General features: G+C 42.2%; 1 protein-coding gene across 1 annotated transcript; it reads right to left on the bottom strand.

The window, feature by feature from the left end:
* Positions 1-4,304: 4,304 nt before the first annotated feature.
* On the bottom strand, positions 4,305-24,739 carry pak1ip1 (PAK1 interacting protein 1). The gene is made up of 11 exons (XM_060921003.1): positions 24,686-24,739; positions 24,502-24,607; positions 20,322-20,484; positions 20,103-20,223; positions 19,946-20,020; positions 19,808-19,860; positions 17,873-18,018; positions 14,046-14,143; positions 12,853-12,949; positions 5,121-5,241; positions 4,305-4,582 (listed from the first exon to the last, which is right to left on the bottom strand). The coding sequence occupies exons 2-11, from the start codon at positions 24,577-24,579 to the stop codon at positions 4,455-4,457; spliced, it is 1,080 nt and encodes a 359-aa protein (XP_060776986.1). The 5' UTR covers positions 24,580-24,607; positions 24,686-24,739; the 3' UTR covers positions 4,305-4,454.
* Positions 24,740-24,937: the final 198 nt, after the last annotated feature.

Raw genomic sequence — 24,937 nt, 5'->3', positions numbered from 1 at the left:
CATCTTGGAGTGGCAGCGGCTCTCAGAAGTAAAGCTGGGAAGAGGATCACCAATCCCCCTAATTCTGCGCCAACAAATAGTGGAGCAATATCAGAAAGGAGTTCGACAGTGTAAAACTGCAAAGAGTTTGAACATATCATCTACAGTGCATAATATCAAAAGATTCAGAGAATCTGGAAGAATCTCTGTGCGTAAGGGTCAAGGCCGGAAAACCATACTGGGTGCCCGTGATCTTCGGGCCCTTAGACGGCACTGCATCACATACAGGCATGCTTCTGTATTGGAAATCACAAAATGGGCTCAGGAATATTTCCAGAGAACATTATCTGTGAACACAATTCACCGTGCCATCCGCCGTTGCCAGCTAAAACTCTATAGTTCAAAGAAGAAGCCGCATCTAAACACGATCCAGAAGCGCAGACGTCTTCTCTGGGCCAAGGCTCATTTAAAATGGACTGTGGCAAAGTGGAAAACTGTTCTGTGGTCAGACGAATCAAAATTGGAAGTTCTTTATGGAAATCAGGGACGCCGTGTCATTCAGACTAAAGAGGAGAAGGACGACCCAAGTTGTTATCAGCGCTCAGTTCAGAAGCCTGCATCTCTGATGGTATGGGGTTGCATTAGTGCGTGTGGCATGGGCAGCTTACACATCTGGAAAGACACCATCAATGCTGAAAGGTATATCCAGGTTCTAGAGCAACATATGCTCCCATCCAGACGACGTCTCTTTCAGGGAAGACCTTGCATTTCCCAACATGACAAGGCCAAACCACATACTGCATCAATTACAGCATCATGGCTGCGTAGAAGAAGGGTCCGGGTACTGAACTGGCCAGCCTGCAGTCCAGATTATTTCACCCATAGAAAACATTTGGCGCATCATAAAACGGAAGATACGACAAAAAAGACCTAAGACAGTTAAGCAACTAGAATCCTACATTAGACAAGAATGGGTTAACATTCCTATCCCTAAACTTGAGCAACTTGTCTCCTCAGTCCCCAGACGTTTACAGACTGTTGTAAAGAGAAAAGGGGATGTCTCACAGTGGGAAACATGGCCTTGTCCCAACTTTTTTGAGATGTGTTGTTGTCATGAAATTTAAAAATCACCTAATTTTTCTCTTTAAATGATACATTTTCTCAGTTTAAACATTTGATATGTCATCTATGTTCTATTCTGAATAAAATATGGAATTTTGAAACTTCCACATCATTGCATTCCGTTTTTATTTACAATTTGTACTTTGTCCCAACTTTTTTGGAATCAGGGTTGTACAAGGCTTGATATTTCACAACATCTCACAACTACTAATTTAAATGCTGAAACCACCATTTTTAATCTGCTTTTGCTGTGATACCTTTTTTACAATATATACACAGTTTGAGTTAAAATAAGGGGCCGCATGTCTTGATGTCGTCAGAAACTCCTGGATTTTAGCAAATAACAAGATTCAGCTTTTTCCAGATACAAAAATATCTATATTTTATAATCCATTACTGACTACAAATGAGTTTTCAACCCAACAACCACATTAGAAAAGATGATAAAAAAAGCTAACAAACTTATTTCAAGACCGACCTTACTTTTATTTAATAATTGAAAGGTAATCAAATGTCAAAAAAAGTTTATAAAAGCAGATACTTGTGATGAATAATTTCAATTCTAGAAGAAAGCACATTGCATTTGCACATCACACAATATCAGATGACAATTTAAATCACCAATAAATGTTTTGAATTCACTTATTACTACATAGCACAAAAATCAGACAAGTGATTCGTCTCATCGGCGTGACTTTTAAGTCCCTTCTTCCCGCTGGAGCCGTACTCGATAGTGTTTGAACAGCAGTCACAATATGCAACTCCCGGGACGTCCGGTTTTCTCAGCCATGTTCCCCATTTGTCACCGTTTTTGTCACACTCGCTTAACCACTCCCATCTCCATTTATTTCTAGATGTCTTTTCTAATTCTTTTGTATTGGAGCCTTCCGATAAAAACTTCATTTTGACATATTTTGATCAGCAACCAGAGGCGAAGCACGTGGATCTGTCGCAAGGGAGGGAAGTGAAATGAGGCTCATTATAAAAGCTGAAGTTTCATTGGACGGCAGTTAACAGTGAGCCAATCAAAAGCACCGTTCTAACTTGTGCCAAAAGCAACGGCGACTCATGGGAATAGCTGTGTTGATTTGGTCGAACAACGTGCTACGTACGCGAAACATGATATCACACATGTATAACACCGTGAAACAACGGGCTAGTCAGGACCGCTCGTCGGTGAGCGGCGTATAAATTGAATGAGGTTTGTGGCGAAGACGAGATGCAGAGACTGTACCGCGGTAACCCGGTAATACACAGAGTGAGACAGTGAGAGGGCCACCCCTATACCCCCCCCAAAAAAAAAATCTCAACAGATTTACACGATTTGGAAAAATGACTTTTTCAGAACCAAAAAAAAAAAAAACCCGGAGCTTCCGGCACATGCCGGAAAACTTGCACCCATGTATATTTACTGTATGGACATGGGATCAGAAAACTATTTTATTTATAAGCAGTAGCCGCATGGGCCCAGAGGCGACCGATTTTTTTTTTTTTCGCGATATTTTCCTTCATATTCATCGTAAGTGCTACCGGGCGAGGTTTGTTTTGCCTGGCAACACTTGTTTCATTTGCGATTCAGATTCAAGCTTTTTATACGAGTCAGTGAGGTGACGGGATCTGTGACCGGTTTCACAATTAATTACACACCGCAATCTTCCAGTCATGGGACCCCAGCATCAGGAAACAGCCTCGATATAGGATCATCGTCTGCAACTTCTGAGAGATTTACATGATATATTTTTCTGTCATTCGTTTATAAATGTGTCAGGTGAAACGACATGCACTATATTGCCAAAAGTATTCGCTCACCTGCCTTGACTCACATATGAGCTCAAGTGACATCCCATTCCTAATCCACAGGGTTCAATATGACGTCCGTCCACCCTTTGCAGCTAGAACAGCTTCAACTCTTCTGGGAAGGCTGTCCACAAGGTTTAGGAGTGTGTTTATGGGAATTTTTGACCATTCTTTCAGAAGCGCATTTGTGAGGTCACACACTGATGTTGGACGAGAAGGCCCGGCTCTCAGTCTCCGCTCTAATTCATCCCAAAGGTGTTCTATCGGGTTGAGGTCAGGACTCTGTGCAGGCCAGTCAAGTTCATCCACACCAGACTCCATGTCTTTATGGACCTTGCTTTGTGCACTGGTGCACAGTCATGTTGGAAGAGGAAGGGGCCAGCTCCAAACTGTTCCCACAAAGTTGGGAGCATGGAATTGTCCAAAATGTCTTGGTATGCTGAAGCATTCAGAGTTCCTTTCACTGGAACTAAGGGGCCAAGCCCAGCTCCTGAAAAACAACCCCACACCATAATCTCCCCTCCACCAAAAACTTTACACTTGGCACAATGCAGTCAGACAAGTACCGTTCTCCTGGCAACCGCCAAACCCAGACTCGTCCATCAGATTGCCAGATGGAGAAGCGGGATTCGTCACTCCAGAGAACGCGTCTCCACTGGTCTAGAGTCCAGTGGCGGCGTGCTTTACACCACTGCATCCGACGCTTTGCATTGCACTTGGTGATGTATGGCTTGGATGCAGCTGCTCGACCATGGAAACCCATTCCATGAAGCTCTCTGCACGAGCTAATCTGAAGGCCACATGAAGTATGGAGGTCTGTAGTGATTGACTCTGCAGAAAGTTGGTGACCTCTTCGCACTACGCACATCAGCATCCGCTGACCCACTCCGTCAGTTTACGTGGCCTACCACTTCGTGGCTGAGTTGCTGTCGTTCCCAAACACTTCCATTTTCTTATAATACAGCTGACAGTTGACTGTGGAATATTTAGGAGCGAGGAAATTTCACGACTGGATTTGTTGCACAGGTGGCATCCTATCACAGTTCCACGCTGGAATTCACTGAGCTCCTGAGAGCGACCCATTCTTTCACAAATGTTTGTAAAAACAGTCTGCATGCCTAGGTGCTAGATTTTATCCACCTGTGGCCATGGAAGTGATTGGAACACCTGATTCCGATCATTTGGATGGGTGAGCAAATAGTTTTGGCAATATAGTGTACTTTTCCATCATTTTTCAGTCTGTGTGAAAATGATTCCTTTCCTCAAACAAGGACATAGAGGCATATTATGAAATAATGATGACAATTACAGGTTATAAGTTCTATATTTCATGTTACGTAGCTGATCCTTGTTTGGTGGAAATGGCAAAATAAAGAGTTATTCAGAAACACACTTGAGGCAAAGTGTCCACTGAAGAAGAAGAAGAGATGGGGTTTATTAGAACGCTTCCCTCATGAGCAATTCAATACTGAAAGGGGAAAAGACACGACATCATGAGGAGTCCTGACACGTACGTTCACTAAAATAAACAAACAAGACACGTGAAATAACACTGTTCATTGCACTTTCTGTTTTTTCTTCTTTTTGCCTTGTTTTTTTGACGAAGCATCTTCTTCCACAACCACCTCCAGCGTATTAATCCTCACTCGCTTGGTTTTGGGTGGCAGCAGAGTTTTCATCTCGGCTGGAAAAAAAAATATATATACTTATTAACGTTCACTACCGTTCAAAAGTTTGGGGTCACTTTGAAATGTCCTTATTTTTGAAAGAAAAGCACTGTTCTTTTCAACGAAGATGACTTTAAACTAATCAGAAATCCACTCTATACATTGCTAATGTGGTAAATGACTATTCTAGCTGCAAATGTCTGGTTTTTGGTGCAATATCTCCATAGGTGTATAGAGGCCCATTTCCAGCAACTCTCACTCCAGTGTTCTAATGGTACAATGTGTTTGCTCATTGCCTCAATGAGCAAATGGCCTCAAATGCTCAAAATGGCCAGAAAAATGTCTCGACTATATTTTCTATTCATTTTACAACTTATGGTGGGAAATAAAAGTGTGACTTTTCATGGAAAACAAACACAAAATTGTCTGGGTGACCCCAAACTTTTGAACGGTAGTGTAAATCATTCGCAGAACAACAGAGAGACATGAAACTATCGTATGTATCGGAGCTGTTTTGCATTCCAGATGTTGTCCGTTTTGGACGTTTGAACGTACATTGAGACGTCGCAGGCTGGGTGTCCAACTTTCCTTCCTTTGCGCCGCTTCTCCACACAGACAGACAGGTGAGTCGGGCCGTGTTGTTCACCTGTCCGAGCAGACGCACTGCCTCCTGCCTCTGTGAGGATCATCATGAAGGACGTTGATAAAAACATATCGCAAGAAATGTTTCATATTTTGCTACAATATTATGTACAGTGTTACGGAAAGCACAAAGCATTCAGGAAGTTTCAATCGCATTTTTTGATATAAAATGTAAAATGAGCCGTTACGATAGAAATGATAATTTATTAAAAAAAACAGCTGAATTTCCAATCTTTTTTTTTTTTTTAAATTCGGCCCATACGGCCCTTTTACGATTGCTGCTCTGGAACCTGGAAGTCAGCACAGTCTCGAATGGAAAACATTTAAAAACTCACAGCCTTCTATGCAAACCTCGTCTTACACAAGCTTTCCAAAAGTTCAAAGTCATTTTGAAAATCCAAATGAAAAATTTAAGTGAAACCTGATTCTCAAATTCTTTTCTTTGCGTTCGCTGACATTACACTTCCTCCTCCAGATATCATCACATTAAAGGAAAACCGAAAGCAAATTTTTTTTATGATCAAAATTCTATTTCTCATTTTATTAAATACCGGAATGCATGTTTGATCGCTATTTTGTCGCTGCTATAGCGAGTTATGAGTGTTTGAAATTTGCTCTGTAATATATCAGTCCGTATGTCAAAGCGATGGCCGTAAACGAGATTCGTTGAGACCTGCGCGAGACATCGGAGGATGGAAGTAAAACGTACAGCGGAAATCAAAGTGACCGATATCTGCCAACATCGTCAAAAGCCACGCGCGCCCTCTTTCGAATGCTGACGTAATCAAGCCGGAAGTTTTGTTTGTTTTGATAGCAATCAGGAAAGTTTGAAAAAAAGTCGGCAGTAATCGTCATTTAAACTTGTTTTTGTGCAATATTTTGTTTGGAAAACAGTTTTCAAAATGGCGGCACTGACACCTGACTGATGCTTCACGTTTCGAAGTCTCGCACAAGTCTCGTGAAGATCGCCCGGATAAGCGACGCCTGCCGTGGACCAAACGAACTAAATTCGACACGGCTAAAAAATGAATAGACCGATAAGTATAATATTTAATTGTAATTAGTGGCCAATACGAGTCACGATATAAGGTTACTAAAACCGAAACCGTAGTTGAATAACACGTTAATTAAGAAATAAAGCAAGTTTAAAAATGACTTCAGTTCTCCTTTAAGGTGACACTAAAGCGTGGTATTATTAATCTAGGATTAAAGCGAGACGGCCTTTCGATTTCATAAAATCAGTGAAATTTAGTTCCGTCTGAAATGTGGTCATTGTGATATGTTTATTTCTGTAATATCTCTTAAAATTTCAGGCCATTCTGTGGCTGGGAAGTTATTTAATTTGAGGGGATTAAAACAAATAATGTGCATGAAATCGCTTGCTTGGCGCAGTCAAGCAGACAGAGGAAGTCCGTGTGCGCATGCGCAGGTTTACCTTCTTCTTCTTCTTTTGGGTTTTACGGCAGCTGGCATCCACAGTGTTGCATTACTGCCATCTACAGGTTTCCCTTTGAGCGTGCACTGACAGTTCCATCATTCTGTCGCTAAACGAACAGCTGATCACACCGAGGTGCTCGCTGAGCGCCCATATTTATTAGTTTGGTCCTGCGTTTCCTTTCCTTCGTATAGAACATAACGTCTTTTCTTCTCGCTTTCTTTCCGTTACTGTAGTCGCTCTTTCACGTTTCATTCGCACACTCACGTCCTCCATTTTTCTCCCGTTTCAAATTTGTATCCCACAATGCCTTGTGTGAACGAGGAAAGCCCACCACGAGATGTGATGCATGACGTAGGATCTTGTATTGGGTCATGGTGAAGCAGGAAAAAATAGCAGAGAATTTACAGCCATGTGGAGATAAATTCATTCATCGTTCTATTTAAAAAAAAAAAACGAATCAAGTTGGAAGTCTGCAATTTGAATTCAGTAGCTTTCGGTCCACTCAACAAAAATAATTGGGTGTCGGGAAAATTCTTTTTATGACCTACACTTGAAAAATCTGAAAGGCAGTCGAGCTTTAATTACAAATTGATAGTAAACAGGATGGTTTCGTTCAAGAGGAGCTTTAAGTCAGCAAGTAAAGTAAATAAGTAAACATTGACAATTTTTGTTTTTTTAATACAAGTAAGGAAATTAATTTCGTCGGTGAGCAAGTCGTGAGGTAAAGTGATATTGTAATTCAGTAAAGCAAAATAAGTTAGGTAAGCTCGTAATGAAGAATGAGTCTGATTCCTCTCAAGTTGTTCTTTGCCACCGTCGCCTCTGGCTTACTCATCAGGGATACGTTTCTCGATTCATATTCGTCAAATTGGGCGGCACGGTGGTGTAGTGGTTAGCACTGTCGCCTCACAGCAAGAAGGTCCGGGTTCGAGCCCCGTGGCCGGCGAGGGCCTTTCTGTGCGGAGTTTGCATGTTCTCCCCGTGTCCGTGTGGGTTTCCTCCGGGTGCTCCGGTTTCCCCCACAGTCCAAAGACATGCAGGTTAGGTTAACTGGTGACTCTAAATTGAGCGTAGGTGTGAATGTGAGTGTGAATGGTTGTCTGTGTCTCTGTGTCAGCCCTGTGATGACCTGGCGACTTGTCCAGGGTGTACCCCGCCTTTCGCCCGTAGTCAGCTGGGATAGGCTCCAGCTCGCCTGCGACCCTGTAGAACAGGATAAAGCGGCTACAGATAATGAGATGAGATATTTGTCAAATTTATCGGCAGAATTTCTATATTTCTGTAAAGCTGCTGTGTGATGATGTATATTATGAAAAGTGCTTGACAAATAAAACTGATTTGAAGAAAAATAAATCAGTAAGGAAGGAAGTAATATATTTAAAAGGTATACTTATTTTCAGACTTTTCAGGTCGAGGTCATAAAAATAATTTTCCCCGACACCCAAATATTTTTTAGTGAATCGAAAGCGACTGAAGTCGAATCACAGACTTCCAACTTGATTAGGATTTTTTAATAGAGTAATTAATGAATTTATCTCCATGTGGCCCTAAATTCTTTGCAATTTTTTCCTGCTTCACCATGACCCAATACATGATACTACGTCATGCATCCCGTTCACGCAAGGCATTGTGGGATACAAATTTGAAACAGGAGAGAAAAATGGAGGACGCGGGTGTGCGAGTGAAACGTGAAAGAGCGACTACAGTCACGGAAAGTGAGAAGTAAAGACGTTATGTCACATTGGCATGCAAAAGTTTGGGCACCCTGTCTGAAAATGTCTGTTACTGTGAATAGTTAAGTGAGCAGAAGATGAACTGATCACCAAAAGGCATAAAGGTAAAGACGACACATTTCTTTTCAGCGTTTTCTGCAAGGTTTGTGTATTATTTTTGTTTTGTACAATCGGAGAGTGAAAAAAGAAAAGGAACACCATGCGAAAGTTTGGGCACCCCAATACATTTGAGTTCTTAGGTAACTTTTACCAAGGTTCCAGACCTTAATTAGCTTATTGAGCTGTGGCTTGTTCAAATTCTTCGTTAGGAAAGGTCAGATGATGCAGATTTCAAAGCTGTATAAATTCTCTGACTCCTCAAACTTGTCCCTAAAAATCAACAGCCATGGGCTCCTCTAAGCAACTCCCTCGCATTCTGAATAATAAAATAATTGACGCTCACAAAGCAGGAGAAGGCTACAAGAACATAGCAAAGTGTTTTCAGGTAGCTGTTTCCTCAGATCGTAATGTTATTAAGAAATGGCAGTTAACAGAAACAGTGGAGATCAAGGTGAGGTCTGGAAGATGAAGAAAACTTTCTGAAAGAACTGCTCGTTGGATTGCTAGAAAGGCAAATAAAAACCCCTGTTTGACTGCAAAAGACCTTCAGAAAGATTTAGCAGACCCTGGAGTGGTGGTGCACTGTTCTACTATGCAGCGACACCTGAACAAATATGACCTTCATGAGAGAGTCATCAGAAGAAAACCTTTCCTGCGTCCTAGCCACAAAATTCAGCGTCTGAAGTTTGCAAACAAACATCTAAATAAGCCTGATGCATTTTGGAAACAAGTCCTGTAGACTGATGAAATCAAAATAGAACTTTTTGGCCACAATGTGCAAAGGCATGTTTGGAGAAAAAGGGTGCCAAATTCCAGGAAAAGAACACCTCTCCAACTCTGAAGCATGGGTGTGGATCGATCATGCTTTGGGGTTGTGTTGCAGCCAGTGGCACAGGGCACATTTCATTGGTCGAGGGAAGCATGGATTCGAATAAATACCAGCAAATTCTGGAAGCAAACATCACACTGTCTGTAAAAAAAGTTGAAGTTAAAAAGAAGAGGACGGGTCCTACAATAAGACGATGATCCAAAACACACCTCAAAATCTACAATGGAAAACCTCAAGAGGCCCAAGCTGAAGGTTTTGCCCGGGCCCTCACAGTCCCGACCTAAACATCATTGAAAATCTGTGGATAGATCTCAAAAGAGCAGTGCATGCAAGACAGCCCAAGAAACTTGTAGAACTGGAAGCCTTTTGCAAGGACGAATGTGTGAAAATCCCCCAGGTAAGAACTGAAAGATTATTAGCTGGCTACAAAAAGTGTTTACAAGCTGTGATACTTGCCAAAGGGGGTGTTACTAGGCACTAACCATGCAGGGTGCCCAAACTTTTGCTTCGGTCCCTTTTCCTTTTTTGTCATTTTGAAAATGTAAAAGATGAAAATAAAAATTGTTTTTGCTTAAAACATAAAGGGAATGAGTCGTCTTTAACTTTATGCCTTTTGGAGATCATTTCATCTTCAACTTGCTTAACTGTTCACAGGAACAGCAATTTTGACCAGGGGCGCCCAAACTTTTGTCTACCACTGTATATACGAAAGAAAGGAAACGCAGGACCAAACTATTAATTACTGGCGCTCAGCGAGCACCTCGGTGTGATCAGCTGTTCGTTTAGTGACAGAATGAAGGTAAACCTGCGCATGCGCACACGGACTTCCTCTGTCTGCTTGACTGCGCGAAGCGAGCGATTTCATGCACATTATTTGCTTTAATCCCCTCAAATTAAATAACTTCCCAGCCACAGAATGACAGAATGGCCTGAAATTTTGTGAGATATTACAGAAATAAACATGTATCACAATCACCACATTTCAGACAGAACTACATTTCACCGATTTTATGAAATCGAAAGGCCGTCCACTTTTAAAGTAAGGTAGTTGATAAATAAGTAAACTAAGTAAGATAAGGTGGCATACAAGTCAAATAATTAAAGTAAGGTAAATAATTCAGCCAAGTAAGTCATTTAAGATAGGAAATAAGTAAAATAAGGAAGGTCAGGTAGTAAATAAGTAACGTAAAGTAAGTTGTAGAAGTCAGGTAGAAAGTAAGATAAGGGAGTAAATATGAAAAAAAATTATATCCAAGTATGGTTGTTAGGATGTAAGCAAATTAAGCCAAGATAAAAATTAAGTAAGAATTAAGAAAAGTAAGTTCATCAAATAAAGAAAGTAATTAAGTCGGGGAAGGTTATAGTCGAAGTAAAGTAAATTAAGGGAATAATTAAATAAAGTCATTAAGCAGAATAAGGTCATAAGAAAGCAAAGTAACAGTGTAAGTGAAGTAATAAATACAGTCATTAAGTTGAGTTAATAAGTAAGTCAAGTAAAACAATATAACAGTGCAAGTAAAGTAATTAAATCAATTAAAGTAATAAGTAAAATCAAGTAATTAAATAAAGGTCAGAAGTAAATATAGAAATTAAGTTGATTTCGGTAACAAGTAAGGTAATGAATAAATACGGTCATTAAATCAAGGAAGTAAAATAAGTCAGTAATGTCAACTAATGGAAGTAAAGTAAGGCAGAAGTAAGTAAATAACACTTCATAAGTAAGGTAAAGTAAGGTCAGGTAATAATTCAGGAAAGTAAGCAAGCAATACAAGTAAAATACAGCAGATGGAAGTGAAGTAAGGGAGTAAATTAGTTCAGTACATAAATAAGGTAAGTACAGTGGGGCAAAAAAGTATTTAGTCAGCCACCAATTGTGCAAGTTCTCCCACTTAAAAAGATGAGAGAGGCCTGTAATTTTCATCATAGGTACACTTCAACTATGAGAGACAGAATGGGGGGAAAGAATCCAGGAAATCACATTATAGGATTTTTAATGAATTAATTGGTAAATTCCTCGGTAAAATAAGTATTTGGTCACCTACAAACAAGCAAGATTTCTGGCTCTCACAGACCTGTAACAACTTCTTTAAGAGGCTCCTCTGTCCTCCACTTGTTACCTGTATTAATGGCACCTGCTTGAACTCGTTATCAGTATAAAAGACACCTGTCCACAACCTCAAACAGTCACACTCCAAACTCCATTGTGGCCAAGACCAAAGAGCTGTCAAAGGACACCAGGAACAAAATTGTAGACCTGCACCAGGCTGGGAAGACTGAATCTGCAATAGCTAAGCAGCTTGGTGTGAAGAAATCAACTGTGGGAGCAATTATTAGAAAATGGAAGACATAGAAGACCACTGATAATCTCCCTCGATCTGGGGCTCCATGCAAGATCTCACCCCGTGGGGTCAAAATGATCACAAGAACGGTGAGCAAAAATCCCAGAACCACACGGGGGGACCTAGTGAATGACCTGCAGAGAGCTGGGACCAAAGTAACAAAGGCTACCATCAGTAATACACTACGCCGCCAGGGACTCAAATCCTGCAGTGCCAGACGTGTCCCCCTGCTTAAGCCAGTACATGTCCAGGCCCGTCTGAAGTTTGCTAGAGAGCATTTGGATGATCCAGAAGAGGATTGGGAGAATGTCATATGGTCAGATGAAACCAAAATAGAACTTTTTGGTAAAAACTCAACTTGTCGTGTTTGGAGGAGAAAGAATGCTGAGTTGCATCCAAAGAACACCATACCTACTGTGAAGCATGGGGGTGGAAACATCATGCTTTGGGGCTGTTTTTCTGCAAAGGGACCAGGACAACTGATCTGTGTAAAGGAAAGAATGAATGGGGCCATGTATCGTGAGAGTTTGAGTGAAAACCTCCTTCCATCAGCAAGGGCATTGAAGATGAAACGTGGCTGGGTCTTTCAGCATGACAATGATCCCAAACACACCGCCCGGGCAACGAAGGAGTGGCTTCGTAAGAAGCATTTCAAGGTCCTGGAGTGGCCTAGCCAGTCTCCAGATCTCAACCCCATAGAAAATCTTTGGAGGGAGTTGAAAGTCCGTGTTGCCCAGCGACAGCCCCAAAACATCACTGCTCTAGAGGAGATCTGCATGGAGGAATGGGCCAAAATACCAGCAACAGTGTGTGAAAACCTTGTGAAGACTTACAGAAAACGTTTGACCTCTGTCATTGCCAACAAAGGGTATATAACAAAGTACTGAGATGAACTTTTGTTATTGACCAAATACTTATTTTCCACCATAATTTGCAAATAAATTCTTTAAAAATCAGACAATGTGATTTTCTGGATTTTTTTTCTCATTCTGTCTCTCATAGTTGAAGTGTACCTATGATGAAAATTACAGGCCTCTCTCATCTTTTTAAGTGGGAGAACTTGCACAATTGGTGACTGACTAAATACTTTTTTGCCCCACTGTAACTAAACTGGGTCAGGAAGGCAAGTCGGGTCGTTTAGTAAAAAAGGAGTTGATTTTTCCAGAACTGTGTGTCCGAGGTGACGTTTGCAGAGATGCTCTCGTACCTCTGTACTGAAGTCCCACAGCTTGATGAATCCATCGTTAGACGCAGTGACCAACACACACAAGTCGTTCATCTCAAAGCTGTCCAGTGCTTTTACTCTACAAATATACAAACCAGCAGCAATGGATATCATTATATCGTCAAATTAAAGCTGGAATTACAGAATGAGCCTCCAGTGTGAGGAGTCAGAAATAAAGGTCTAGCCAAGTTTTGAACTTTAAAGGGCATATTCCGGACCAATTTCGTGTTTTGTTTTTTTTTTTAAACATGAAAGTATGTCCCTTTACACACTCATCCAGAAGGGTAATTTTGCACAAGGTCATCTGTCTACAGCAGAAAAAAATAAAATAACAAAACGCGTCTGGAAAAATCCCAAGGGAGTCGGAGCCAGAATCATGACGTCACGTGCGGAAGCGCCAGCAGGTTGCGCGAGCTTTGCACGGTTTCAGTACTATGAGTACTAATCCCATCAAGATTGGTGTTGCTACACCCTCCTACGATACATCTGTTCACCATTTTAATAATTACCCGATAACGTTGAAGAAATTTGCAGAAAACCACCAGGTCGTTTTCTCATAAACAAACCAGTGCTGACGTAGGATTAAGAATGAGGCGTCCCGCACGCGACGTCACGAAAATCAATGTTTGCCAGGGAATACAAACGCCAAGTTTTTTCAGAGGCGGACCAGTTCGCCTCAAATGGCTCGATTTCAACTGAATTTTTCTGGTATTGCACAAAACGTGACACATATTTGACCAAAGTTTAATCTAAAAGAGGAGAATTACATTGATCTTGCTCCTGAATTTACCCGTGATATGCACTTTAAGAAAGAGGACATCGCTTTTCCTAGAAGAGCTGCTGTATCGTCACTGGACTAACCTGATTAAAGAAAAGACATTGAGCTATAAATGGATAAAAAGTCCAGCATACTTTTTCCTTAATTGTAATCGTTGGCAAATTGCCGTGGGAAAAGAGAAATAACACGCTTTGGACGTACTGATGGAGGAAAATCATCAACTAAAATCAATGCTACTTCATCATGCTACTTTGTCAGTGATTCATTTCCTTGAACAGCACATCCCAAAGTGCGTTATTATTATTGTTATTATTATTATTCCTCTCACAGTGGATGCGAAACTTGACATTTCATCTAAAAATTCTCCTGTAAGGCAAAAAGAGCAAAAAAAACACACCTGTTTTCGTGAGCTTTGAACTCACAGACGCACTTTTCAGAGGCGAGATCATACACCTGGACATGTTCATCATCTCCTCCCACAGCCAGCAGCGTGTTCTGCAACAGGAGGAGATTATCATCCATGTTGTTACCCGGGACGCTTTAACAAAATATCGCATTCGACAAACAGTTTTCTCTGAAACTTGCATATTACCGCAAATATGAAGGGAGCAAGATTTTTGGTACACAAGGCAATTATGTTCGATCCTAGTTCTCGCACATGTCGTTTTATTCGAAACAAGGGTCATCTATATCCCCCGCCCTATATACCAGCTGTACGAGGGGTGTATGAAAAGTTTTAAGCATTGCGTAGAAGAAACGTTGGTGCATGATCAAACCTATGATTTTTTGAAAGTACAGACCTTTGTAAGTATTCCTGCCAATTTTTGAGATTCTAACGTTTCTTATTTTTTCTGCAGATTTTTGAATAAGCGAGGGCCAACGATTTAGTGAAAAATGGAGAAAACAGAAAATCGTGCAGTCATTAAAGGTCCCATGGCATGAAATTTTCACTTTCTGAGGTTTTTTAACGTTAAAATGAGTTCCTCTGACCTTCTTAAGTCACCCCAGTGGCTAGAAATTTCATGTGTAAACCAAACTATGCCCAACATTTGAGAATGGCGCGTCAAAACGGCGCGTTGATAAGCTCTTCCCTTTACTACGTCAGCAAGGGAGATGATCCCTACGCCCCCCCTCTGGATTCCCACCCACTGTATGGACTGCCCCACCCAGTTGTAGTGAGGAGACCATAGAGGACACAACAACATCACCTAAGCGAGCGAAACATGGAAATTGCGCTGTACATGGATGTGACAACACAGAAAGGAGTCTGTTTTTACTGCCGACGGGAGAGCCCCTGAAGACGCAGTGGCTTAATTTTATTTACTCCAATAATACGCCGTCGAGTCTACCTAAGACGGTGTACGTTTGTCGGAAGCATTTTCCTGATGAATGTTTCCACAACTTGGGACAGTACAGGGCAGGTTTTGCACATCAACTGTCACTGAAGCCTGGGTCCGTACCAAGCATCCCTGCCGCATCAGCCACAAACACCGAACAAGTAAGTGTATAACTGTTAAGTCGTTTTGCCGTGTTTTAAAATCGGTGCGTTAGCCTAGCAATGGCTACATTAGCTGTGCAGCTAACCGCTTCACACCTGTCCACACTAGCAGCTATACCGGTACTGTAGCGGTATAACTGTATCGGTACGAAACCCACAAATGTATGGGTTTCGTACCGGTACAGTATCGGTACTGTAGCGCTTCGCTGTAGTGTGGACAGATGAAGCGGTTCTGTATCGATACAAATATAATGCGCAAAGTCACACACCTCAATCGATGTCTTTGCTGAATAAAATAGTGAAGAACGGAGATTCGTTTGTTTCTTTCTCAACTGCCTCGCGCGTTTTATACGATTCGACTGAATAAATGACCACCAGAAATACAGACTGTACACTGACAACAAAAAGCGCACATGTTGTTTCACCCGCCATATATTCTCGGAAGGAAGTTACTCGGTAACCACGGAAACATTCCGTGCACGCGCATTTCAACTACTGTGAAAGAAAACCGCAAACATTTCTCGCTAGTGTGGACAGATGCACTAAACTGTACCGGTATACTTTGTATCAATACAGTTATACCACTGTCGTACCGGTATAAGTGTGAACACAGCATAAGTTGTACGTGAAGCAAGGTAGCAAGTAAGTAAAGCGATACATCTCAGAAAAGTCGGTATGGGGCGTGTTTACCACTGTGTTGCATCGCCTCTACTTTTAACAACGCTCTGTAAACGTTTGGGAACTGAGCAGACCAACTGCTGTCGTTTTGAAAGAGAAATGTTGTCCCATTTTTACCTGATACACAATTTCAGTTGCTCAGCAGTTTGATGTCTCACAACATTGTCGTATTTTGCGCTTCAAAATGCACCAAATGTTTTAAATGAGAGACCGGTCTGGAGTGCAGCAGGCCAGTTTAGCACCCGGACTCTTTTACTACGGAGCCATGCAGTTTTAATATGTGCTGAAAGCGGTTTGGCGTTGTTTCCCTGAAAGAAGGAAGGCCTTCCCTGAGAAAGATTTTGTCTGGATGGCGGCATATTGCTCTGAAACGTGTTTACATCATTCAGCATTAATGATGCCTTCCCAGGTGTACAAGCAACCCATGTCATGTGCACTAATGCCCCCTCATACCGTCACAGACGCTGCTTTTGAACTGTGCACCGATAACAAACCGGATGGTCCCGCTCCTCTTTCTACTTTTGATTCGTCAGACCTCGGGACAGTTTTCCACTTCACCTCAGTCCATCGTAAAAGAGCTCGGGCCCAGAGAAGGAGGCGGGGTTTCTGGATATTGTTTATATCTGGTTTTCACTTGCATTTGTGGATGCAGTAATGAAGTGTTTTCACAGACGATGGTTTTCTGAAGTGTTCCTGAGCCCATACAGTGATTTCCACTACAGACACGTGTCTGCTTTTAATGCAGCGTCTACCGAGGGCCTGAAGATCACAGGCATCCAATGTCAGTTTTCAGCCTTGTCTCTTGCATACAGAGATTTCTCCAGATTCTCTGAACCTTTTAATGATATTATGGACCATCGATGATGCGATCCCGAAATTCTTTGCAGTTTTACATTGAGGAACGTTATTCTTAAAAATTGTTGCACTGTTCGCCCACGCAGTCTTTCACAGAGCGCTGAACCCCGCCCCATCTTTACTTCTGAGAGACTCCGCCTGTCTGGGATGCTCTTTTTATACCCAATCATCTTACTGACCTGCTGACAATTAACCAATTTTGTTCCCCCCCGTATCACACAACATTTTCTGCCCTGTCCCAACTTTTTTGAAATGTGTTGCTGAGATCAAATTCAAAATGAGTATATATTTCTCAAAAAACAATAAAATTTCTCAGTGTCAACATTTGATATGCTGTCTTTGTACTATTTTCAGTGAAATATAGTGTTTCCTAGTCTGGCTAACGTGACTTCAAAGCTCTGCGAGCATTGGTCTGGCAAAGATATTAAGCCCAACCGTTTCCCAAAGCGCGTGGTTGACCCGCCTCCCTGAAATGCCTCAGTTTGCTACTGGTCGAAGCCAGAAAAGGCTGTGACGAAGCTTAAACCAATCACATCACTCTTTCCTCTGACGTATGTGACGCGACGGGGCTAACTGGTAGATTAAACTCTTACCGAAGCCGGTCGGGAGCAAGGCGAAAACGTCCTTCCTTTCAATAAATACCTCCAGGGCTGCTCTTTGCTCCGTTTTCAATGAGAACTTGCTCCATGTTCGTAATGTTTCTAGTGAATGAAGTGCTTCCGGTATAGATTCTGTAAACAATCTATGGCTTCCGGTCGCAGTTCTACTACGTCACTGCCTTGAACACGCCTCTACCCAGGGCCGTTGGAGATGCTCAAAGTTGATTGGCTCCTGATTTTTCGGGAGCTTGGAAGAGCTGTAGATAGCTTGCCTGGCCAGACTAAGCTTGCAACAGGCCCTCGTGTTGCGTCACGCTTAGGATGGGTGGGCCCAGGCTCAGGGTTTCCATGATTTGCAAATCTTTACATTGGTTTTATTTATATGTTTTACACAACGTCCCAACTTTTTTGGAATCGAGGTTGTCAGTCAAGTAAGCTAAGACACGAAGTAACTAAAATTTAATAAAGCGTATCGGCAAAGTCATGAACTAAGGCAAGTAACGTTTGAAGCAAGTTAAGCAAAGTAAGTAAACTAAGGTCGTACGTATGTAACAATAACGACAATAAGACAAATAATAGAAATCTAAAACAAACCTTCAGAAATCTGACAGATGAAATCCTCTTCCTGAAGCTGAAGGTGCCGATGATGCTGGCAGACGCCAGGTCGTAGACGTCCAATTTATCATTTACAACAACGATGTACTTATCTCCTGCTGGTGACCACTGCACGATCTGGGCATCTTTATTCATGACAAGAAGATAAAATCATTTCAAGAGACTAGGGCTGCGTACCGGTACTGTACCGTGAAAATCGATTCGGTACAGGTCCAAAATACCTGATCATGAAGTACCGGTACTGTACCGATATAAATTTGTACCAAGTACCTGCTTATTTTGTGATTGAAGATGCGTAAATCCTACCACAAAGACGAAAATTTCGCACTGGAAAAGACGTAAAATGCCGCGCTGAAACTTGAAATCGGAGCCATCTTTGATTTGAGATCCTCTCGCCACAGTCTCACGAGACATTGCGAGAGCTTGGCTGATCCAGCGTTCTGATTGGTCAAAAAGACTCAAAAGCAGGTCAGCCATTTTTCCTTTGCTGGCATTGGCGGCCTTTGTTGCTTTGTGTAATTTTGCCGTGTAAGTTAAAGGCCGCGGACTGCGCGTAGTCTGTAGTACTCTAGTGTAGTCACTTCTCGCTGTGAGACAACTTACGACTTTTTGTCCCAAGTTAACTATAGGGTGACTGAGAAGTGAGGTAGGAAACCTCGTTATGTTCGTTTTAATTGAATAAAGATACTGACAAGTTGTCAACAGTTTATTAATGTTTCTGTCATTATGGAGCACTTGCATGTGACGTCACAGCCGATCCAGATTGTGACAGACGCCATCGTGTCGGTCAAACGCCATATTCCGCCTTCTACTTCTGGTTCTACTTCTGCTTTTACTTCTACCTTTTCTTCTGGAAAACCCTACTATATACAATTCTACTACGATGGCTGCAGCTACAAGCTCTCCCTACCTGTGCACGTTTTTTATGTTTTTTGTGTGTATTTTTGCGTTTTGTTCGTCTGTACCGGACTTCAATATCCACTACAACCGTATGGACTTACTGGACATTGGTTTCCAGCAGAAAATGACAGTTTGTAGCGATTTCCATCGCATGCACAACATTCCGGACGAGAAAAAAAAAAAAGAAAAACATTCCGGATGAGATAGCGAGACCAGCGGGGTCTCCGTGGATTGTTATCGGAAGCAAAGCGAAGGAGGTGGCGCCGGGAGCCAAAGCGAGGCTGCAGAGCCGGCCTGTTGACTAAGCTCAGGAAACAGCCACTCAAATCTCCAACGCCAGATCCATGTAAACAACACGGACGATTTGGAATTACCTTATTCTATAATCGGCTGGTCAGTGCTATACTCAATACTTAAGTGACTTACCCATCCAATGAGGATTCTTGTTTACAAGATGCCACATCTGAGTCGCTGACAAATCCTGAATTTCTGTAGAGATAACTGTCCAGAGATTTATAAGCACGCAGTGCTTCACCACTGAACAGCGAGGGAAAGTTGATGAGGTAATTATACACGTCCGGGTATTCCGCTGGCAGTTCAAAATCCGGTCGTGAAAACTCCGTCCGGTAAGCCATAAGGGTCACAAATCTGTAGATCGTTTATTTTAGACATATATCTAGTTATCTGTTCATTAGAAAAATGAGCCGTGTAGTCCGTCGGTTGAAATTGATCCATTCTGTACACGAGTGCAGCAGTATTCAGCGGTGTTTTTGACCGACAAGATGGCGGCTGTGTACTTTCCGGTCACGTGACTGCAAGATCTCTATTGAAGAAGTTCAGAAGAATTTGTCAAATTGTTCAGGTACAGGTCCGGACCTGTACCTAAACCTCTGTACCGGTACCTGTACCTGATGTTACGTTTAGGTACGCAGCCCTACAAGAGACTGTACAATAGAAGCACGTTCATCACAACAACAACAACAAAAAAAAGCATTTGAGGTTTTAAAAACTTACTTTGTTTAATATTCTTGGTGAAAGCTGCCCTTCCTTCGAGAAGATTCCACGTTCTGTCAGCAGGATTAAATCCACATCACATGTCATGCAAAACAAAGCCACAATTATGGGTTTCATGTCGCTCACTCGTGACGTTACCTGAGCTTCTTGTCCGTTCCAACAGACAGCGCAAGTTTTCCAGAAGGATGCAATGAGAGAGAAGTCACATGACCCCTGGAAACAATTCAACAAGTTAACGCTCATTTCAGCCAAGGACACAGGAACGCGCAAACATCCGCAAGTCAGCTCCGCTTACACGTGCGCGTTGAAGGATTTCAAACACTCCCACGTCTTCGTGCTCCACACGCACAGCAGGCCGTCTTCCCCGGCGCTCAGTAAGTGAGCTGAAGAACCAAACTGCAGACACGAGATCGTACCTACACGCACACACAATTCCATCAGGAAGAAACCAATTCATGATCACAGATGCAATTATTACTGGATCTGGGGTTTTTTTCCTCCTCGTCCTCCTCACCACTGTGGTGTAATAACGATCCAAGCTCAGTTCTTGTCTTCATGTTGTACAGTTGGATGGTTTCATCTTTGCTCCCTGTCGCGACGAACTGCTCGTTGGCCGCCACTGTGGTCAGGCTCGCTGTGTGAGCGTGGTTTGTGAACACTGACTCTAATCTCCATTCCTATCGGACGAAACAGAAGAATTTGAAAACTACCCCAAGACAGGGATTGCAGAAAACCGCACAGAACAAAGCAATTTTTAGTTTCGGTCGCGCCCTATGCTATACAGTTTTTGGCATTCTATCTTTGAGGCATTCTCCAGAATATGTGGGAAAACAGTGCACCCATCCCCTCGGATTTCACTATTCGGTGTGGCCCCAGTGGGGGCCTCTTTTTCTGGGAACCACCTAGGCATGGTGGCCTTCTGCTCTTTGTTGGCCAGGAGACTTATCCTGTTTAAATGGAAAGATGCTTTCCCTTCAACATATGGCCAGTGGATTAGGGAGGTCATGAGTCATGTTCATTTACAACCCCGATTCCAAAAAAGTTGGGACAAAGTACAAATTGTAAATAAAAACGGAATGCAATTATGTGGAAGTTTCAAAATTCCATATTTTATTCAGAATGAAACATAGATGACATATGAAATGTTTAAACTGAGAAAATGTATCATTTAAAGAGAAAAATTAGGTGATTTTAAATTTCAAGACAACAACACATCTCAAAAAAGTTGGGACAAGGCCATGTTTCCCACTGTGAGACATCCCCTTTTCTCTTTACAACAGTCTGTAAACGTCTGGGGACTGAGGAGACAAGTTGCTCAAGTTTAGGGATAGGAATGTTAACCCATTCTTGTCTAATGTAGGATTCTAGTTGCTCAACTGTCTTAGGTCTTTTTTGTCGTATCTTCCGTTTTATGATGCGCCAAATGTTTTCTATGGGTGAAAGATCTGGACTGCAGGCTGGCCAGTTCAGTACCCGGACCCTTCTTCTACGCAGCCATGATGCTGTAATTGATGCAGTATGTGGTTTGGCATTGTCATGTTGGAAAATGCAAGGTCTTCCCTGAAAGAGACGTCGTCTGGATGGGAGCATATGTTGCTCTAGAACCTGGATATACCTTTCAGCATTGATGGTGTCTTTCCAGATGTGTAAGCTGCCCATGCCACACGCACTAATGCAACCCCATACCATCAGAGATGCAGGCTTCTGAACTGAGCGCTGACAATAACTTGGGTCGTCCTTCTCCTCTTTAGTCCCAATGACAAGGCGTCCCTGATTTCCATAAAGAACTTCAAATTTTGATTCGTCTGACCACAGAACAGTTTTCCACTTTGCCACAGTCCATTTTAAATGAGCCTTGGCCCAGAGAAGACGTCTGCGCTTCTGGATCATGTTTAGATACGGCTTCTTCTTTGAACTATAGAGTTTTAGCTGGCAACGGTGGATGGCACGGTGAATTGCGTTCACAGATAATGTTGTCTGGAAATATTCCTGAGCCCATTTTGTGATTTCCAATACAGAAGCATGCCTGTATGTGATGCAGTGCCGTCTAAGGGCCCAAAGATCACAGGCACCCAGTATGGTTTTCCGGCCTTGACCCTTACGCACAGAGATTCTTCCAGATTCTCTGAATCTTTTGATGATATTATGCACTGTAGATGATGATATGTTCAAACTCTTTGCAATTTTACACTGTCGAACTCCTTTCTGATATTGCTCCACTATTTGTCGGCGCAGAATTAGGGGGATTGGTGATCCTCTTCCCATCTTTACTTCTGAGAGCCGCTGCCACTCCAAGATGCTCTTTTTATACCCAGTCATGTTAATGACCTATTGCCAGTTGACCTAATGAGTTGCAATTTGGTCCTCCAGCTGTTCCTTTTTTGTACCTTTAACTTTTCCAGCCTCTTATTGCCCCTGTCCCAACTTTTTTGAGATGTGTTGCTGTCATGAAATTTCAAATGAGTCAATATTTGGCATGAAATTTCAAAATGTCTCACTTTCGACATTTGATATGTTGTCTATGTTCTATTGTGAATACAATATCAGTTTCTGAGATTTGTAAATTATTGCATTCCGTTTTTATTTACAATTTGTACTTTGTCCCAACTTTTTTGGAATCGGGGTTGTAGAAAAAATTAGATAGACTGTAAGACGGACCACCAGGAAATTCGATGTCATTTGGCAGCCAAATAAAGTGTTTTTATGTTCCTACATCAGCCTCTCTCTCTCTCTCACACACACACACACACTCTCACACACACAAGTTAAAGCTTGTCACGTTACAAAAAATGTCTAAACTTCTCTGCTGACACTGGAGACTCCTTCCATAAATCTCATCTCATTATCTCTAAAGGCGGGGTACACCCTGGACAAGTCGCCAGGTCATCACAGGGCTGACACATAGACACAGACAACCATTCACACTCACATTCACACCTACGCTCAATTTAGAGTCACCAGTTAACCTAACCTGCATGTCTTTGGACTGTGGGGGAAACCGGAGCACCCGGAGGAAACCCACGCGGACACGGGGAGAACATGCAAACTCCGCACAGAAAGGCCCTCGCCGGCCACGGGGCTCGAACCCGGACCTTCTTGCTGTGAGGCGACAGCGCTAACCACTACACCACCGTGCCGCCCTGTGATAGTTTCTTACATTCCTCTATTTTTTTCAATTACTGCTGGGATCCCTGACACTAGCGAGAAATGTTTGCAGTTTTCTTTCACGGAAGTTGAAATGCGCGTGCGCGAAATGTTTCCGTGGTTACCGAGTAACTTCCTTCTGAGAATATATGGCGGATGAAACAACGTGTGTGTGCTTTTTGTTGTCAGTGTACAGTCTGTATTTCTGGTGGTCATTTATTCAGTCGAATCGTATAAAACGCGCGAGGCAGTTGAGAAAGAAACAAAGAAATCGAATCTCCCTTTCTCCCCCCTCACTTTCTCCCTCTTTACTTCTCTTCCCCTCTTCCTCCCCCCCTTCTTTGCTCCATGTAGCTCCACGGTCGTTTTGAGCCATTTTGACGTTTTATTTACAGCTGGAAAGCACAGGCGTATTGTATTGTATGAATAACCCAGAAGACGTAGGAATGGTTCATTGCGCATGCGCATTATATTTGTATCGATACAGAATCGCTTCATCTGTCCACACTACAGCGAAGCGCTACAGTACCGGTATAGTCGCTAGTGTGGACAGGTGTTGCGGTACGAAAGTAGTTTCATATCGGTACAAAATCCCTAGTGTGGACAGGGTAATAGTGTAACCCAAATGTATATTTGTACCTGGGTTTTTTTTGTTTTTTTTTTAACTCCACTCTCTCCGTTATGGTCTTTTTTTATTTACCTATTTTGTATATGTGTCGATGTCTGGATGTATTGAAATTTGCTTGGGTCCAGTACATGTGGGTGGGGGGCACTGGGAGGTTTGTTTGTAAGGACAGGAACTAGATTTGATTGTCTCATGTGTGAATTGTATTTTTTGTTTGTTATATTTGAAAAATAAAAAAAGACCTTGATCAAAAAAGAACGAAGCAATTTTTAAAAACGATCTCGCAACCCAGCACTCACCAATATTTAAAATGATATAGTCATGGCGGCACGGTGGTGTAGTGGTTAGCGCTGTCGCCTCACAGCAAGAAGGTCCTGGGTTCGAGCCCCGTGGCCGGCGAGGGCCTTTCTGTGCGGAGTTTGCATGTTCTCCCCGTGTCCGCGTGGGTTTCCTCCGGGTGCTCCGGTTTCCCCCACAGTCCAAAGACATGCAGGTTAGGTTAACTGGTGACTCTAAATTGACCGTAGGTGTGAATGTGAGTGTGAATGGTTGTCTGTGTCTATGTGTCAGCCCTGTGATGACCTGGCGACTTGTCCAGGGTGTACCCCGCCTTTAGAGATAATGAGATGAGATTTATGGAAGGAGTCTCCAGTGTCAGCAGAGAAGTTTAGACATTTTTTGTAACGTGACAAGCTTTAACTTGTGTGTGTGAGAGTGTGTGTGTGTGTGTGAGAGAGAGAGAGAGAGAGAGAGAGAGAGAGAGGCTGATGTAGGAACATAAAAACACTTGGATACATGATGCTGTTGATTATTTTCCTCCAACAGCACAACACTGAGTGTTCTATTCTTCACTCAGCAATGTCATAGTGATAAAGTTAAAAATAATAATTGCCAATTAAAAGACTGTTAGATGAAAAAGTGTTACCTCTTCTCCAGGACACACTCTGTACCCAAACACTATCTGCTCATAACTTCCAACAACCAGTTCCACTTCATCTCCCATTTCAGCAAAGTGTTCTCCTCATTAGAGTCTGCTCAGAAAAAGACCAGTGTTGTAAAATAGTTCAAAATATCACTTTTTAAAATGGCAAAACAACAACTTTCCAAACCATGTGCGTGATGTTGAATCAGGAAATGGTCCTGAGTTTATTTCCGGGTCGTCCTATACACATGTCAAAATAAAAGTCCCATTAAAAAAAAAATCTTTGAGGTCATTTTCCCAGTGTTAGATTCAGTCACTTAAACTAAAGTAATTTCGTTTTTTTGATATCAAGTCAAGTCAGGTTTATTTGTATAGCGCTTTTAACAATAAACATTGTCGCAAAGCAGCTTTACAGAATTTGAACGACTTTAAACATGAG

The sequence above is a fragment of the Neoarius graeffei genome, chromosome 5, assembly GCF_027579695.1.
Source record: "Neoarius graeffei isolate fNeoGra1 chromosome 5, fNeoGra1.pri, whole genome shotgun sequence".
NCBI lineage: Eukaryota > Metazoa > Chordata > Actinopteri > Siluriformes > Ariidae > Neoarius > Neoarius graeffei.
Note: the sequence above shows the minus strand (reverse complement) of the source record. Positions and strands in the feature narration are given on the sequence as shown.